The sequence below is a fragment of the Epinephelus lanceolatus genome, chromosome 7 (assembly GCF_041903045.1).
Source record: "Epinephelus lanceolatus isolate andai-2023 chromosome 7, ASM4190304v1, whole genome shotgun sequence".
NCBI classification, from domain to species: Eukaryota; Metazoa; Chordata; class Actinopteri; order Perciformes; family Serranidae; genus Epinephelus; species Epinephelus lanceolatus.
This window is the reverse complement of record NC_135740.1, coordinates 19,349,934-19,369,253: the sequence shown is the minus strand read 5'-3', so window position 1 is coordinate 19,369,253 and position 19,320 is coordinate 19,349,934. Positions and strand designations below refer to the sequence as shown.

Here is a 19,320-nt window from a genome sequence, read left to right as displayed (position 1 = left end):
AGTTTGTTGCCTTGTCTGCTTTCACTTTAAACTCATTATCTTGTCTAATTCTCTCTGCCTCCATTATTCCCTCATCCCTTTAAGCAGCCTAATTAAAAGAGCTTTCATTTTTTCATTAATATTTATTTATTTATTCTGAATTTCTACATGAAACTGCGTCACCCAGCGTGGAATCTAAATTACTGATCTTTTTTTTTTCATTATTAAGGGAGTCCTGCTGCACAGTAGTTGAAGAAGCCAGAGAAGGAGTAAAAACTGGAGTATTTGCTCTCATCTGGCTGTCAGATGACCTGATGTTACACTGCAAGTGTAAAGCTTTCAGCTGTGTGTGCAGCAGCTCATGTACAGTGTCCAATACAAACAGCTAATCTACTCCACTTAATGCTGTCTAGACTAGATTAGCGCTGAAACGGTTAGCGACACCCATATTCAATAAAAAAAACAAACTGCAAACAAAAATAAAATGAAGACATGTAATTATGATTTCTCATGTTCTGAGTATCGCAATTCACACTTTATGACTGAAAATCTTCAGACAGCTTAGTGTTAATTGGCCCATCATGGTCTGATTTCTCTCTGGCCCTGGTTTTATTTGGTTTATGAGTGTGTCTGTAATAACAGTTTAAAGCCGTACCATGAGGAGATTATCAGACCATGCTACAGCGATGGACATTATCGCTCAACTACATGCATCACTTCTTCTCTGCTCATTTCTCAGAATGGCTGCTGGGGAGCTCACCAAGAGAGCTGCTTTGTGAACTGTACGTGTGTGTACGTCCGTGCATGTTTCCCGAGTGTGTGCGCAGAACTGCATCTGTATGTGTGTGAGCGGGGATTGTTTTTGCTTGTGTCTCACTGCGCGTTTGTTTGTGCGAATACAAGCATGTGCATGAGCACGCACGTGCTCTGATTTCTCGTATGTGGCGTTGGAGGGTGTGTGTGCATGCATGTAGAATGACATTTAGCGAAATGTGGCAGCGAGAGAAGAAACATCTGACTCATAATTGAAGTGCCATGAAAGAAATATGATCATGAATCTGTGTTAGGCTTACGTGCTCAGCTTTAAACCAGCAGCGGCGGCGGCACGAGGCAGCACGCTCAGCTCAGTACTCCGACTACCTTACCACCCTGAAGGCTGATTACAACGCTCAAAATGATACTCCACAAAAATGACAGAGGAAAACACAGTGCATTCAAGGCAAGCAATCCTGATGACAAAATCGATAGGCTGTAGCGCCCTATCTCCATCAAAAAGAGAGTCTCACGATGAATGTAGTTGTGCCTGTGTGAATCAACCACACCAGTCATCTCAATGTCCTGGAGGATAAAGCGGCACCCACTCCTCAGTCACCCTCCTGCTCTCGACACAGCTCTCTGAGCAGCAAGGTGAGGCCGACTGCTCCTTCCTTCCTGCTCATATTCCCTATTTATCTTGTTGTCAACACATGTCATGAAAAGACCAACATCAACAATGAGCTGATTACACTACCAAGCACGTTTCGCCATATGCCTGATTTAGCTCAGCGGCGGCGGTCATCAACGTTTTTGCCTTTTGACATATTAAAGGACCTGTACACAGCATTCAGAGCATTTCAGTGATTAAGAAACTGAGCTGGGTTTGTCTGCACATGGCTGTCAACATGAAGGTTGCAGAGCTGGCAGCTAGTAGCTAATGGGGCTAACAGCGTGAGGAGTGCTAACAACAAGTCCTATCAGCTCTAATGGTGTTAACCAGGGGGGCAGGGGACCAGTGGCTGAGTGCGACACTTCTGCAACTATGTGGTCCTGCCACCGTAGGTCAGGACAGTGTTATCAGGAGTAACTGCCACATAAGTGCACTGCATAATGGCAGAGATGAGCCAGTGGGGCACACACAGGGGCTAACATGCACACACAGCCGGACCGTTAACCACAACAAAGAACAGAGAAGCTCAGATTACAACACACAGAGGGAGTGTGACTTCATTCTCTGCTCAGAATGCCATTACTCCACTGTATCTTTACATAGCAAATAGTTGTTTGCTGCTATATTATTGCTCTGAACGTCACCTCCTTCAAAACAAAGCCATGTACACAGATTGTATATTTATTGCATTTTAGAGGCCTGAAAAGGCAAAACTATTCAATGTATGTCAAGCAAAAATAAAAGAGTGGAATAAACTGACCCAATTTCTCATGGAGCAAATATTTTCTCCTCTTCTTTCCTATCTTGTTAATCATCTTGTGATCAGGTCCCCGCCCCCCTGGTTTGAGGCCACCGATACAGCTTATTTGTGCATGCCAAAGACATTCAGTGTTTTTTACATTTTTTTAAAGATTAAAAACCCATCACTGTTGCACTGGATGACATTACAATGACATCACAATGATCATGGGAGGCAGGTCTCACTTTGAAGTCAAAATCCAGCGCTTGGGCAGTGACTTGCAGCATCAGAAACCAACGAAAAAGGCGTCCTTTAATGTTGGCATTATACGCAGTCGGTTGCCGTTATAGTTTAATGGTGTCTAGCGGCGTCAGGGGGAAACGTGGTGGGCCAAGGAGGAAAGTTAAGGCAACAAAAGCCTGACTAAGGTGGGCGTGAGGGGTGGCGGATGGGCCCACCCCATAAGATTCCCAAGCCAAACTGTGTTCTTTCTTCCTAAACCTAACCACATGCTTTTGGTGCCTAAACCCAACCATGTGTTGTTAAAGGTAAAAACATCAATTTGCGGTGTTGTACCAACAGCATGCAAATGTTAAATTTCCTGTGAAAACAGAAGTGTATCTTGAAAGAAGACAATGCATGTAACAGGCAGAACTTGACACAGTGTCCCAGAACGTCAACAGCCAACGCACCCAGGGTACTTTGCATGTTGTATGTAGACGTGGGAATTCCATGACCAAACGTCAATATGTGACGAGGTTGGAGTGAGAATGTGTTGACTATGGACACTGTAGTGTATCTGAATTAATGCTGCATTCACCATCCTGCTGCTGTAAACACTCACTAACACAGCAGGTGAGTGTATCTATGTTCCCTAGCTCAATATTTTGTTAACACACATTAACCCTCACATTGTGTTCGGGGCAAATTTACCTGTTTCAGGGTAAAATACTTTACAAATATTATCCAGTTAACCCTGACCTTTGGAGATGACAATAGTTGATTGTTGGAGCTCTTTGACTCACCCTGATCTTAACCTATGTGGAGAGGGAAGCAGTCTAAAATTTTTCAGAATGATCTTTCTCCTTTTTTTATCTTGTGTTTCTCTTTTTACTCTCTTTTAATTAGGTAATTAATTGGTTGACTCATTATTATTGTTTTAAATCTATGGCTGAAATGTGTTTGGGATTTTTCTCCATACAAAAAGAGTAACAATTATCTAGACTAAGACCTGTGCCTGGTGCGATCTCATGACTCTCAGAGTCATAATTATAGTCCCCTAACCTAACCCATGTCATATTAAGGGAATACAGAGCTGGTGAACATCTTTTTCAGGTTCCTATTATATGCTAAAAAGAGGTGGGGAACATGGGACCCTAGGAACCTATGAATGACCCCACAAAGCAGCAGTGAATACTAAAGTGATACCATGTAACTTTTGAAGACCGACAAAGAAATAGCACATTCATTCTCCTACATATGAAATATTTATAAGTAATAAAGCACACATTTTTTCAATTCACTCCACTCAAGGGTCTATTGTTAGCAAACTTAAGACAGATACTGCCATGTAGGAAGCACAGTCAGTTCACTGCTACTCCTCTCCTCTCTGCTGGGGTTACACCACATTTTGGCTTTTACTGCTGTTTAGCAAATATTCCATTTGATCTGCAGCTGAAAACTGTCCCCAACAAATGCAATATTTACCTGTCTTTGAGCAACATCTGCCAAATAGCGCCCATCTGTTTTAGGAAATTACTTGAACTCAGAGCTAAAAATGGAATTATGTATTTGCGACTTGTGAAGCTTTAATGATTTACATCCACAGGCTTGGTGAGGTGCAGACAGTAGAGAGAAGTCTGACAGTGCTGAGAGACAGATTTATGAATTATTGGTTTCGGTGTTTTCATGGGGTCTGCTGACCAAATGAGACATATAGAATAATGCTTTGCCGTATCCTTTATGTTAACAGCAGCCAACGATAGTCCAGAACTGGGGCAATATTCTCAACAAATGCAAACATCAGGGAAATTTTATTTTATATTCAAAGTGTTTGTAGTCAGTACACAACCACTCTAAATGTAAAAAAAATGTGAGAGGAGGGAAATCATCTGTGTCAGAGAGATGGATGGAAAAGGTACAAAGCATGGGTAGTGTGCTAACAAACTCCATTTTGTGTTGCTGCAGCTGTTTCCATGGAGCTCTCTCTCCCTCTCTTTCGCTCTCTCTCTCCTTCTCTGCCTCTCCACCCTCTCTCTCTCTCTTTTTCACACACACACACACACACACGCGCGCACACACACACAAGTGTCTGAAAGAGGATTCAGCTGTGTGAGTCAATCTGCAACCAACTGCAACTCGGAGAGAGAACCCCTCGCTCTCTGGAACAGACTCCTCTCCTCTCCTCTATCTCTCCAGCATCACGCCCATCTCATCATTTTTTTTCAACCTCATTACAATAATTTCTTAATTTATTCTAAACCCCAGTCACAACAACAAACCCACATTCAGCACACTCAATTACTGTGATTTTGATACACGAGCACCACATCAACAAGAAGCACAGGAACCAGTCCATGTATTTACACTGCTGTGTTTTTTTTTTCCCGCGGCCTTATTTGGAGTGTATGTGGCAATCAGCAGTGCTCATTACACCTAGCTGCCCTATTAAGATGGCCCAGAAAAATGTCCTTGAAGGAGGAGATGAAGTGAAGGAAAAAAAGAAAGGGAAAGATGCTTACCGAGGACTCCGACGCGGTAGTTGAGAGTGATAACGATGACATTTCCGTAGCTGGCCAGGACGCTCCCATCGATCATGTTGCCCGTCCCCTCCATGTAGGATCCTCCGTGGATGTAGACCATCACAGGCTTGGCCCCAGTATCTCGTATGTCTGCAAGAGCGGCCATCATTAACACATTCACAATGTCGTCCGCCCACTCCAATCAAGGGTCAGCTCAGATTCAGATACAGCAGATACAGCGCATGGTGGCCACAAACAGACAAGCTGACGGTCACCTCTCAGATACCAGCTGTAGGGATACAGTCTGCTGGCCTACTAATGGAAATGGAGGCAATATTCCTTCATATCTGCTCTATGAGAAACAAATTAATGTCCACTCATTACGTCTGAGTTCAACTCTATTATAGTAATTGGCCATCTCAGCTGAAAATATCACTCGTCATTTACCGTATAAAATATTGATCATATAAACCAAACTATTAGGGTTGTATTTGTGTTGCCTTCCAGGAGGCAGACCCACTCTCCAATATAGACACGCAGGAAGCCATTAGGGAGAATAAAGAGAGAGGTACTCTGACACATCTCCCAACCAGGGAGAAGGCTAATCTGGCTTGACAGTGATAGGGAAAACGCACCGGCTAATTACACAATGCTACCGTGCGCCTCCTTTTTACACAGGCCTATCTCTGTGCAACAATTTATTTGCACGGTCCTTGCTTGGCATTGCAGGCAGTTAAATTTGTGCTTCAGTTTTGGTAAAATGTTGTTTATTCTATTCCCGAACCAGGGCTTGATACCCAGCTGGAGCGACACTCCAGCCAGATAAAGCACATCCAGAGGTAGAGGGAAGAAAAAAGCCTCTGTTTGAGGAATAGACTGAATTACTGGCTGGCTAGCTAGAGCTGGGAGACAAGACAAGAAACTCTCTCTCATTTTCACTCCTGCTCCCCCCGCGTTCTGTGTAGCTTCTCGCCTTCCCCTCCCTCACTTTGTATCGCTTTCACTCACAGACTCTCCCCTGTCTCTCCCTGTTTCTCTCCCGCCTTCCCTCCATCTCTGTCCAACTCCCTGCCTCTCTTTTTTTTTTCCACCCCTAAGCCCTGAGAGTGGTGAGAATGAGAGCGGGTGGGAGGGCAAAGAGTAAGGAAGACAGAGAGGCAGAGAGAAAGAGAGAGACACAAAGACAGACCGGAAGGAAGGAAGATAGAGAGGAAGAAAAAGAAAAGGAGAGAAAGGAATAAAGATATAAATAAGAAAGAGAAAAATGGAAGAAAAAAAGAGAGAGCAATGGGCTCAGATTTAAAAGGGTGGTATTGTATTCTGGTTGCTATGGTGACTGAGAGCCAAAATTCAAAATCCTCAAGAACAGCTAATCGCAGACCACATCCTGCACAGACCAATCTGCATCCATCTGCAGGCACTGCTCGTTGTTATGCACCCCATCACATTAGCATGCCTAACACCGAGGACAACTACTTAAATGCATTTTGTAAAGACACGGTTTTTCTGTAACCCCTATAGCAGAGCTCAGCCTTGATTCTCAGGGCTTCTTTTTTTTCTTCTTCTCGGTATTCCCTTGGTTATTCATGGCCCCGTTACGTTTAAAAGCAAAGCAATAACTTGTATATGATGTGGCCTTATTTATGGCTTTCTTTATCTTGCTGGTATCTGAGAAGGCTTACACAGTGAAATGTGATTTATAGCTGACACTTCTCTATGCACACACTTATCTTAGACAAGAGGAGGAGGAGGGGATGCATGGGGTGAGGAAGCATGAAAGGTACAGTCAGAGAGAGGAAAGGGGGGAGGGAGGGGGGGAGAAAGGGAGGAAAAACAGCATATCCTACACAAGCTACTCAAACAAATGGGCCACAGATACAAGGAGAATGGTATAGAGGGAGACGGAACAGGGGGCAGAAATAAGAAAAAGAGATTAGTCATGTCAGTGTTATCAGTCACCTCTTTTGTTGATTCACATCGGGTCTCCATGACAACAGTTAAATCCCTTTGGGAAAGCGATACAAGACATTGAAGCTCCACTTGTTCTAATCTATTTATTGACTTGATCTGATGTGGGAGGCGTCACTGTGACATACAGTTCTCACTGACACAGATAATGTGTCAGAGGAAAATATACATGCAACAGATCCCAATTGGACTTAAAGTGAGAAATAATAATCCTTCTCTAGATACATCCACATGTGGGCTGCAGCACGGCATGACGTGGCGGTAATGAGGTGAGCAGCTCTTCTTAACCAATCAGATCAAAGCTCTATCGGTCGCTGCGGTCGGCCTAATTTGGTGTAACAGGTGACTAAGTGGCTACCTCGGAGAAGAAAAAAAAAAAAGCTGCCTCCTGATTCACTAACTTCTCAGAGGCAAAAAGAAAATTACATCAACACATATATTCACAGCATCAAAACGTAGCACAGAGCTCTGTGCTAGAAAAGAAACAGAGATAGGTTCATTAATGCAACAGACTGGTACATTTGCAATAACTTCACATGCACAACGAGTTGAACATAAAAAGAAAGACAAATAAACTCATGTTTTGGTGATGAACAAAGAAATCTGTGCGTGATGGAAATGTAGATGAAAGCTGATGTGCAATGAAGAGTGAGCTGAACAGAGAATAAATTATATCACACATCGTTTTCTCACACATTTCTTTCAATCAGATCATGCAGCAACTACTATGAAGTAACATACACTCCCAGCACATATACAAACAGCAGATAATTATATCACAGTAGAGGAAATAAATTAACAATCGCCAGTAAATAAAAAGTTTTCCGCTCACTGCAGCAGCTTCAACAGAAGGGCTGGCGACAGTCACACCTGCAAATACATCATAGTGCATGAATTTTAGAAGGACCTGAGGAGCATAACCTTTCATAGGTGCATCACAGTGGCTCAGGACTGATTGGAGTGTCAGTGGGAGGCATAACTCAGGCCTGAGCCGAGCCTCTAAGTGTTGCTGCTGCAAGTGAAACCCACCAGGAGGGCCGGGAGCACTCGTTCCTTCCTCCTCTATCTTATTTTCTTTCCCTCACCTTTTTGTCCTTTGCTTCTCACTCCATTGAAAACAGTCAGTCATATATCTGACGCTAAGCGCCCCCAGAACCGGCCTTGACATTCCAGAGTGGGACAGGACAAAGGCGAGTGGAGATAAGTGTCGGTGGCATTCACTGTGTCAACACTTGGTGAAACATGGTGGCTGTCAGCGGCTATCAGTGAGGTCTGAGGTGGTGGGGGGGGTACGGGTGACAATGTCCTGATGTGGCAGAACATGACATGCACCCTACTGTAGTGCTCTTGTCAGGCCAAGCTTCACGCTTCACTCATGACAAGTCCATTACTGGCCATGTTCACATTTAAGAAGTGCATTTAGTTTAACTGGGGAGCTCCTCGCAAAACAGGCAGTGTAATTACATCGAATTATACAGCAGCTTGTGCCGTTGTACAAGTCACTGACAGTATTCTGAATGTCACCGAATGTCTGCTTAATATTCCCTTTATACTGAATCAAATGAGCTCGCACTGTGTGTGACTAGGCCTCGGAGGGGGAAAAGAGGCTGAAGTGAAGGAATGCGCAGTAACAAATTTTCTATTTTGGAGTCACAGAAGACAGTGGAAGGAGACCACGATGAAAAAAAAAATCACTGTTGCATGGCTGTTGCTATTTTAAGCCAGTGGACTCTCAGACCCTGCACATCTTCACGAGTGACGGTATGGGCAAGAAAAGAGCACCTTATGGTTGGAGTATGTCAGACAGCGCTGCGTTCTCCACAACACTTGACATTTCTGAGAGCAACTGAAGTATAACTTATGTATATAAAGAAAATCTCCACATGGCACAGGGTATATGAAAGAGGCGATGTGTGTGAGCGCGCGTGCCTCTATGAATCTTGACATCACAACAGCAAAAGTAATGGGAGGAATGACCTTTGTGTGAAGGTGACTTCCTGCTCCCTCGCTGGCGTGTTTGTGTGTTAAATATGATGTTGGCAACAGAGCAGACAGAGAGCACTGTGTATGAGGACAGGGAGAAAAGAGAGGCGGGGAGAGACGCCGGCTGAGTAAAATAAAAGGGAAGACACGGTGAGAAGCCTACAAGGCTATTAGCCAAAGCCCCCTACAGCTGGCCTGGATCTAGATGAGAGGAGGAGGCCGTAGAGGTGCTGTCATCTGTAAGACTCACAGACAGCTGTTTACTCCTTGACTGAACGAAGGCTAACCCTTTAGTCTTTCAGGGAAACCTGCTGTCCTTGGTGCGAGCCACAAAAGCTGACATTATACTGTACAAACCCACTGAAGGGTTGCGGAGAGAACACCAATAAACACATTACAGAAGCGCACACAGCACAAACCCCCTCAGACGTGCTGTGGCACTGCATAAGGAAAGTGCCTCAGTGAAGTAATTCAAAGCCTTGCTGCACTCTTGTTCCATTCTCTATATTTTTCAAAAGCAATGTGTTTTTACATGTTTTTGCCTTGCCAATTATTTCGTGCCACTCAAGAGTAAAGGACAAGGAGAAAAAAAAAATAGATGACAGCAACTGTCTGGGTCTCCCATCCTTTGAAACGGCTTAAATGATGCCCTTGTGGATCAGCCATTAGCAGCAATGCTTATCTTGGAAAGGAGCTGAGCAGCAGCATTCCAAATATCTCTGCATAAATGGGCTTCAAGGGGCACGATTCTTCAGCCCTGCCACATCACAGAGAATAGGATAGTGGCAGAATGGGGAGAATGGTGTGTGAATCGTCCCCACTGTCGATTCACCAGTCTCCAGCCTGCCTGAGCTGAGCTGAGGGCTTTGCTGGATGGGGATCCAGTCAGGCCTGTGCAATGGAATTAATGGTAATACCCAGGCAGGTGGAGCTCAGCTCTGCTCCCTGGCACAGCAACGATGGAGAGCTTCTCTGGGGGTGGGGGTATGTGTGTGTGTATGTGAGTGTGTGTTGTCTATTCGGTGCTTGCTTCTCGAGGCTTGGAAGCAAGCATTGTTTACGTGTACAAGTGCGTGCGTGTGTGCATGCCTCACTGGTTTAATGGATGCGGGTGTACATGTCTGAGTGTGTGCACACTCACGCTGGGTGGAAGCATTCCTCCTGATTAGAGCTGGAGTCTCAAAGTGCCAAATGACAGGCAGACACACACACACATCTATTTTTCATCAGTGGGAGAGGGCCGAGGCAGCAGTGGCGCGAGACACTCTGGAGGTGGAGTAGGGACGGCTGCCTCTCTCTGCCTAACACTGGGCACGGTACCTCGGCAACGCTGCCATGTTCCACCTGGGAGATTTAGCTCCTACACAGCCTGACTTCCTCTATTTACATGCCCACCTTTATCTAACGACAGCAGGTAGGTGATTGAAAGCTTGCGCTCCTTTTTTTTTTACAGTGCAATAACAGCCTCTGTAAAATTGAGTCCTGATTGTGGGCCGATGTAAATCACAACTCGCAACTTGGCCCACACGCTCGTGGTGCTGGAGGGAGTGTTGCGTAGAATTTGAATGCACTTTGGGGGTGCCAGGGGGTTGACTGCTGCTCAGACAGACAGGCAGACACACAAAGGGACAGATAGAAAGACACAGGAAGAGACACACAGACAGAATGGCTAAGAGGGAGAGCCTCGGGGACAGCCAGCAGACAGAGAGTGACAGAAAGTTTAAAAAAGGTCATTATATTCCTCACTTCATATTTCATTTTGCTTATCTCCTCGTCTCAGCTGAATGTTTTTATTGGTCATTCCACTGCCTTTTTTACAATAAATTTATACATTACTATTCCATTACATATGTTACTTACATTTCCTTGGCAATGTGAGAAATCCTTTATTGTTCCAATAAAACTTATTTGAATTTAAGAGCGTGTCTGAAAGGTTATAACAGGCAGGAGGGCGGCTCAAATATGGTGAAGAGAGGGAGGGAATTAGCCCAGGATAGACAGACTGCCAACTGAGACAGCATGGTAATGTTGGGATGAACAGACTGAGAGATGGAGGGGGTTAGTCAGAGAAACCAGACAAGACAGCAGCTCTCTGGACTGAATGAGAATATGTGGATGAGAGGTGCATCAGCTAAAGAGCGAGAGAGTGGGAGTTCTACTTGTGCTCTTATTCTACTTGGCCTTTTAACTTGAATACAAATGTTTGATTTTCATTGGTAATGCTCGCAGTACATTTACTGTAGACAAGGAGATTGCTATTACCCGCAATAATAGCACAGCCACTCGTGAGAGCAGTAGTATGTAAGACAGCTTACAAGGACTTTGTAGTTTGTGCGGTGCAGTCGACCATCCTTCAGTGAGGAGTCAAGTTAAGTCCTATTCTCACAGAGGTAACAGTGCTCTTTTATGGGGGGAATTACTGAGCGGTGCCTCTGAACACTGGTTTCATGTGTCGGGCCATGACACTTCAAAACAGACACATTCACCAGAACAATGAAAATCTTCTGGATCATGTTGAGGGATTGATGGCCAACTCTGTCACACATGCATTAGTTACAGTGCTGTGGCAGAGATTCTGCTGGGACCGTATTGTGCTTCTTCGGTGATGCTCTGTAAATAGCATTAGTTGCGCTCAGTAAAGAATAGACTTGTCACATTTTCAGTGAGGCTAGTCTTGCACAACAGCTTGGAGACCAAGCCACTGTGCGCGCATGCAAAGACTTGCCAGACAAAGGGATCGGCACTTGTCAGCAATTTTGAACGGACTCAGGGCTACATATTCTGACGCATGTGGGCTTGCTTGAGGGAAAACAAACATACACAGGCGTGCACGCATACACACAGTCAAGCTGGAAACTGAGGGCAATTTGGCTTCACTTGCAACAGCTCGCCCTGGGCTTGAATGAAGAAACACCTGTGTGTCAAAGTGATGCCATGGCAACGCTTCCTGTTCTGTGATCAAGGCCAGCGTGAGGCTTCTTTCTGAAAGAAGAGCCCACTGGCAAAGAGGAAGGAGCCTCACTACAAACCCCTTAAACATCTGGAAAGAACCCTGGATAGCCGGCCTCCGATGGGTTTAAAACCCTAAGCAGGACCACCAGCAATGCCAGCATTCATTGTGCCAACATTTAAGACAAATAAGTGAAAGGATATGGCCACTTGGTGTGACATCTCCTGCCAGAGAGAAGGTCCATATGCCCTAAACATGTGCTGAGGTCCCAAACAGCTTCACTCCAGACACACAATCTCACTCGCCAAATATACACATAATGTGCAAGAATCCGGTCTGTCCATAACAAACAAGCAGAGAATAAATTAAGGTCTTAACCTTGATACCCTACATCATGCTTGCATCACCTGCCTTACTGTGGCAATGGAAGACAAGGGCGGGGTGATATCAAGGGTTTGATTTAGATTCAAAGACTTAAGCCGTTTCTGTTGCAGCACAAGAATCGTCTCTCATTCTAATCTCGGCAGAGATCCACCCTGAGCCAGGAATATCCCAAGATAAATATGGAAAGTGAACAATGCGATTGCTGAGCAGCAACTTCCCATTTTCTACACCTCTCGCCTCTAATCCTCTCCAGCAGCACTCCTGAACTGCCGCTCCTCATCTAAATCTGCTGGCAGACCTGGTGAACAGTCTGATATTACACTGCTGCTTCACTTTCCCTCTGCCATTATCGCCACAAATACAGCTGCTGGTCACACCTTAAGAGGGGGCTCTCACCACTGCCTCTGCCCTTGTAATAACAGTTGCTCCAGTCACTATGTGAGATATTAAAATGACTCAACCCGGGCTCGGTTATCTAGACAGCTACTAGATCCCATCTGACTCCAAAGCCAAACACTCGACTCATCGTCTGAATTTTGATGCTCAGGAACAAGAGACCTCACATTCACTACCACACACGCCAACACTTGATCAAAGACAACATTGTTCTACAGATTGTAATGTGACAGGGGTGCTCGATGAGTGCATTTGCAATTAGAAAACAAAAATAAATCAAACAAAAAAAAAGAAAACAAATGATCAGAAAACAGGGACATTTTAAGAAAAAAAAAAAGATCATGCACCATCTTTGTTCACCATGGAAAATACCTTCATCTTCATCACCGTCGTTATCCGATAAATCCTCGCCCTGTTTTTTTGCATGGGCCCCTGTTATTGAAGCAGGGAGAGACATAGAGAGGCACAGGGAAATTCAAAATAGCATGTTTGGCAATACACAGATGGGAAAAAAGGTAATTCAATAAAGGCAGAATTTGAGCACATGTTAATAATAACAATGTTAATTTAAATACACAATTCCCATTAAATATTTGTCAAGGGCATTTCTTCTTAATTGATACACAGTAAGAGAAAAAGAAACATTTTGTATAGTATACAAATTTAAAAAAGGCTAGACCGGATAAAAATAATAAAATGAAAACACAGCTTGCAGAAAGGAACCAAAATAAAACACAACAGTTATAGTGGAATATTTGGAGCAGAGTCATACACCACTGGCAGTTTCAGAAAAAATACTTTTTTAGATTTATCAGAAAAACCCTCTGAATCCAATCCTGTAAGGCTGGGTAACACCATTAGCTTAAAGGATTGTTGCCAAAATGAAAAGCTACAACATGTAATTCTGATTGGTCATAATTGCAACTTGGAAATGGCTTCTTGAGCAGGGCTTTGGTGTGTTTAAACAAGACTTTAGTGACTTTCTACTCTCTCTGTAATACAAACTTAACATCAGTTCTTAAGTTGAGCATCCAATTTAACAGACTATAAAAAGGCAAATTAATATTAACAGAAAATGTGGTTACTGGCAAGTTAAAGAATACAAAAAACGGGATGCGGAAAACTATTTAAAGAACAGCATTTAAACCACAAGCAAAAGCACATGCCGGAATACAACTTCCCTGGAGGTGGCTGAGATTTAAATAAATCACAAGATCATGTGTACTCGGTGATGTGTGCAGTTACTCCAGCTCGTCTCTTTGCCCTAAACAGTAGGTAATATGCTGTTGCCCTTGTGCTACATGTTAGTATGAAAATCCAGCCCCCTAGGGCGCCTCACATCATGTGCAAATATAGTGAGCAAGCCCTATCTTGACCTACAGCTTACACAGTGGTATTCTTAACTGGTTAGAGTTTGATATCCATGTATTATCATTTTTAATGCGGCCTAAGGATATCAATTCTGGTTATTCAGTTGGTCAGTTCCATCAGTACATCCGTTCAATAACCCTATCATCCTCTGACAGGAATTTTTGAAAAATGTAGTATTTTTGGAGAATTTTAAAATTTCGGCGACACCCTGACCTTTCGTCTAGCACCACTGTCAGTTCAGATTTTCCTCCTGAGCAATGCTTGACACAGTAAATCCTAATATTTTCATGACCTTGGACTTTTCCTCTGGTGCAATCACTAGGCCTCTATGAATACAAATTAATATCAAAATCTCATGGGCTGACTGTCATGGAATTTACTGAAGCATTCATGATTTCCAAAAGATGTCTAATTCTCTCCACAGTGTTGAAACAAAATCGTGCACTGTGTGGCTGTTGTTTAAGTCATCAACTAGCCTACTAACTACGCTGTTTACGAGACAAGAGCCGTCAGGATGTGGGTGCCTCCATGGCTAAACAACACCCTGGAGTAAACCCTGGTCTCAGTCCACTTAACTCATTACAAGATCTTTCCTCTCTTACCATCCTTAGACCAAATTATTAACCTTTTCTTCAAGAAAACTAATATCCTGCATATCTTTAGATCTGCTGTGGATATTCATGGTCCCTAGAGGATATCTAACAAATGGCTTTTCAGTGGAATAATTATGCTGTGGTGGACGAATTCAATTGCAAATCACACGATGCACTCAGGCCCATGGAGTACTTAATGATCGCAATGTCAACCACTTCATTTAAAGCTACAGTGCTACTCATAAATGTATGTCTATTACATTCTAGCTCTTGCAAACCAAGTTCACGCAGTGCTGATTAAGCCTATCACCGCCAAGTAAAGCTCCCTCTATTTCGCAGTATACCAGAGCTGTGGTGTCTGTGGTGACATTGCCGTGCTGGTGCACCTGAAGTGATGCTTTTACATCAACCAGCCAAATTTAAGGGGGCAAGAAGCACGGTAAGATCAAAGTGATGGAACAGCTAGAAGGAGTATGGTGGAAGCTTTGGCAGAAAATGCATCCAAGAAAGGTTTCTGGAGTGGATGCTCCAGAAAAAAACAACTCTGGCTCCAGAGGAGGGTTAAAAAAAAGACTTGAAGAGAGCACTCCTGGGGCAAGAAGGATACAGCAAGCTCACCTACAGGCTTAGAATTTCCTTAAAAGTTACTACGAGTCTTTAAAATATAATTTCTGTCATTCATGTGGGCATGCCAGTCAGGTGGAGTCAGAAGCAATATAAACCTCTTTGGCATAGACACACTAGTTAACAGCTTTTATTTGAATGAGTGCACCACCTTGTTTGAATACTTCATCCATTGTTAATTGATAGATGCAATATATTGCATAATGTAACAGGCTCGGTGTTATGACATTTACTGAGTAAGCTCCAGAATAGGAGAAGCCCTTTGAATTTGTTAATTCTACAGTCTGTGCAATGACCTTGTTCCATCTAATGAATAATGCACTCTGTATGGGCCGCTATATGAGGTTTAGGCAGACAAACATAATCATCTGACTTCAACAACTTCAAGCCTTTATACATAACTTTTGTATCACCCTGTTAGGTAGTATCAGGTTATGGTCTGATGCTTCTACGGGAAGTTGTGGAAGCTGTTATGGAAGGTTGTGGGAAAGTGGGCTTTTAAGTTATAATAGTCATTGGAAAGGGTAAGATGAATGGCTTGCCAGGTGTGGTAGGCCTCTTGTGAAATCATTTTCTAAAGTAATCGTATCAAAAATCAATGGTTAAATAAAAAAAATCTGTAAAAATCCATCATGAGGATAATTGTGGTCAAATTGCTTTGAGTTTTATAGCATGTCCACTTCTATCCAGCTTAATAAAACGCAAAAGTGCTGCACTGATTGCAGCATGTTGTTCAAGGTACTGCAGAGACCACCAATTACAATCCAAAAAGGCTGGTTTGAGTATTACAGTCATGAGTTTGAAGGGTTATCAGGCGCCGAAACACAGCAAAGCAGTTTATTATGTTGTACAACTGTTATTATGATGGTAATAATTTAATCCTTTGTTGCCCCAATCACCAAAGAAAATGCAGATATATTGCATTTTCATTACAAGGCAACGTATCCTCATGCAACGGTTCATAAGATATCTTCTGAAAAGATACATACACAGTTAGTATTACATCTTTCGAAATAGCAGCCCTGCCAGTTAGGTGAGGTTTAGGAAAATGAGCAAGGTTGTACGTAACGTGATAACGTCATGTTAGATACGTAAATAACTCAACAATGACTTTTGGTTTCACGCGAGACACAAAACCCAATCTCCTGAGTCAAAGTCCTGTGTTTGTTTGACCCGTCCACTACCCTGACAATCTCCCTCTGGGTACTTAGGGGGACTTTGTGCTCTTTATTAGGGTTCAGCCGAATACTTGAAAATAAGTACCCACTACAGATAATGTACTTGTTACCAGTACGAGTATCATACAGGTAAAATGTGTCATTATTTATATTCATGATAAAGGAAAATCCTCATTTGGGTAGCTTTGTTTAAAGGAGCTATATGTAAGAAATCTAAAGCAAATAGTCGTAAAATCCTCCTAATATGTCACAGAGACTAAGGAATAATGTTCATATAACATACTGATCTCACAGCCAGAATATTCGCATTTAAAAAAAAAAAAAATCCGCAAATCATGTTTATGTTTTGAATTTGTGTTTTGGCCTGTTGCGCCACCCACCGCCGTCTAACAGTCACACAGTCAGTAGAGTCTCAGCATCAGTTACAGTTACGACTGAGCTACAGCAGCACGGCAAACAGCATTAGCAGTGTCCCAGTACATAGCATTAGCAGCCGGCTCCTCCTCCGCTGTATCCCGGCAGCAGTGTTAGCAGCAGAGAAGCCGGACTTGCTCGAATGTTCCGCTGGAAAACCGAAGATCAAGGATGCGGCGACGCAGCCCTGCCACGGCAGCCGCCTGTGGGCAAACAAATCAGTCTCCAGCGTGCCGCTGTCCAGCAACCTCGAATCTGTAGGGGAGGGGGGGGGGGGGGGCGGACACGACTCGCGGCAGTATTTTGAATTTGAGTGCAGTAACCGTTTTGGCCACATTCTTACATACAGCGCCTTTAATCTATTGCGCTTGAGATAAAAAATGATCTGAAGCTCATTTCTGAGGCTGTTATGTAAATTGTTTTCTAATACGTAATAAATATCGCTCACATGATCCTGGCTCATGATAATGTGGGTCATATCTGAATTAAGGCTAGCACAATATCAAATTTTCACTAAACGATTACTGTGGCCAAAAGAGTTCACAATAACGATATGATCGTGTCTGTCATTTTTAAATATCACAGTTTTCATCAAAACTGGTGTATCGCAACACTCCTTATACAAATAGTGCCTTACTCTTCAGTGTACAAACAGTGAATGAAAACCACCTGTACTACGTTATCTAACTGATACATGCGCTTGCACGTATTAGATTGGCCAATGCACACCTAACTGCAAAATGCTGCAGCAAAAGGTTAGCCAGATTCAACTTTTTCAGACCCTGTATACTACTGAAGAGCTTCGTGTTCGCACCATGGCTATGCCAACATGATCTCACTGAAATGAAAAAGGGGTCTGCGTTGTCTCACAAAGTGTTAATGTCAGTCTAAAAATGGCCTTAGTCTCAGAGTTTGGCAGGTTTAGAACTTAAAAGCTCAACAAATTTCATAGCAGCACCAGGTCAGTCCCTTGTTTAGGAAGTGATCTCTATCAATCTATCAGATGTCACGTCGTTCTCATGTTGGCTTTAGAAGAAACAGAATAACAGCCAGCACCTAAACAAAGACACTTCACCTGCTAATACAGCCTTCGTTATGGCTTGTTCGCAATTACGCTTAATCTAGCGTTCCCTGTGCTGCTGACATGCTAAAACAGTGATGTTATTGAGTGATAGTGCTTCAGACAGGCGTAGATTGGATGGCAGGTGTCGACAGGGAAGCTCTGTCACTTTGAATCGTGTTGTCTCTGAGCCCGTGTGTGTCAAATGCTGAATCTATAATAGGAACTGCAAACTGTGGCATCTGCAGTGACTCAGCAAAGCAAGCCTATATTTGACCTTGAATCTTTTTCAAGTGATGCCGCGCTGAAAGAGTGTGGCATTAAAATATAACTTCAATGAACTGATGAGTTTCTTTGCATAGCCGGCCTCCAAGAGTCGACATTTGCATCTCTTCAAAACAGGCGGCATCTAGAATAACAGCTTTTATTCATGTTCCTTGACAAGCAAAATAGAAACCTGTTGCATTTATCAAATCAGGTTCAAAGGAACAGCGTTTGATGGGCTTACTTATTACATAAAGGCTATTGAAATTTAACATTTCAGCAGGATGGAAATGCAAACAAAAGACACTCTAGTAGTTGGCTGTAGAGTTCTACATGAATAAACCCAAGCATGCACACACACACAAACATACAAACAGATATAGAGTGCTCTCAGACTCTAGGGACTTCTTGACTGAATCCAAAATTCACTCAATACATCGTGGAAGGTCTGAATGTTAACTGCCTTTCCTTTGCTGGAAAAAGGTTCGCTGACAATAGATGGGCCTTAGAGTTAAATATCAGAAAGGTCAGAATGTGGAAAGGGACTTAGTGAAATGTGAAATGTTGCAGCCTTGACAATTTAGAGCAGTTATATTCAGTCCCTAATCCTCAGGTGGCCATTTTTCTCTTTCAGAGTGCCCGTATCCGTCTCCCCTCCTGTCTTTCTGCTCTCTGTGTCTTTCTCTCTCTCTCTCTCTCTCTCTCTGTCTCTCTCTCTCTCTCTCTGTCTCCATCTCTCTCAATCCTTCTCCCAGTGTAGAGGTTAAGGAACAGCTTGGGAGGGACACATAAGAGAGAATGATGGAGAATGCAGCTAAAAGGTTAAGGAGGCTGTAATCCTGCAGTAAAGGACAGCCAAAACTCACACTGCGCTTCAGCTGTTCCCAAAATAATAAAAAAACAAATAAAAGGCAGCCAAGTTGTCTTTCTGCCTGTCTACAGCTTGGTAATGAAAAGAGACATGTTTAACAGAGACCACAGGCTTCTGAGTGTGGTGGCAGCCTCACACACTGGGGTCTCTTACCTCTGTTCTAGATCCCTATAATGAACCATTTATTCCCCATATTAGCAGAAAAAAAGACTATGCTGCACAAAAATCTTACAAAACAATCAAGATGCACCCGCTTTAAGGCTTCTTAATCTTCTGAAAGACACAGCGGTTATTCCAGTAACTGCTGCGCCACAGTTGAATATGAGTCATTACTAATTTCAGATTGATTCAAAGCCTTTAACAGAACAATGCAGGTAAG

The 19,320-nt window shown here is 43.2% G+C and overlaps 1 protein-coding gene across 2 annotated transcripts in view; it reads right to left on the bottom strand.

The window, feature by feature from the left end:
- Window positions 1-19,320, bottom strand: part of nlgn3a (neuroligin 3a) — a 151,701-nt gene that overhangs the window by 89,023 nt on the left and 43,358 nt on the right. The window contains exons 4-5 of one of the 2 annotated variants that reach the window (XM_033633255.2): window positions 12,939-12,998; window positions 4,886-5,035 (exon numbers count right to left, since the gene is read on the bottom strand). In XM_033633255.2, coding sequence (XP_033489146.1) covers window positions 4,886-5,035; window positions 12,939-12,998 — 210 coding nt within the window. The remainder of the gene's footprint in view (window positions 1-4,885; window positions 5,036-12,938; window positions 12,999-19,320) is intronic. The other variant, XM_033633256.2, reaches the window with a different exon arrangement.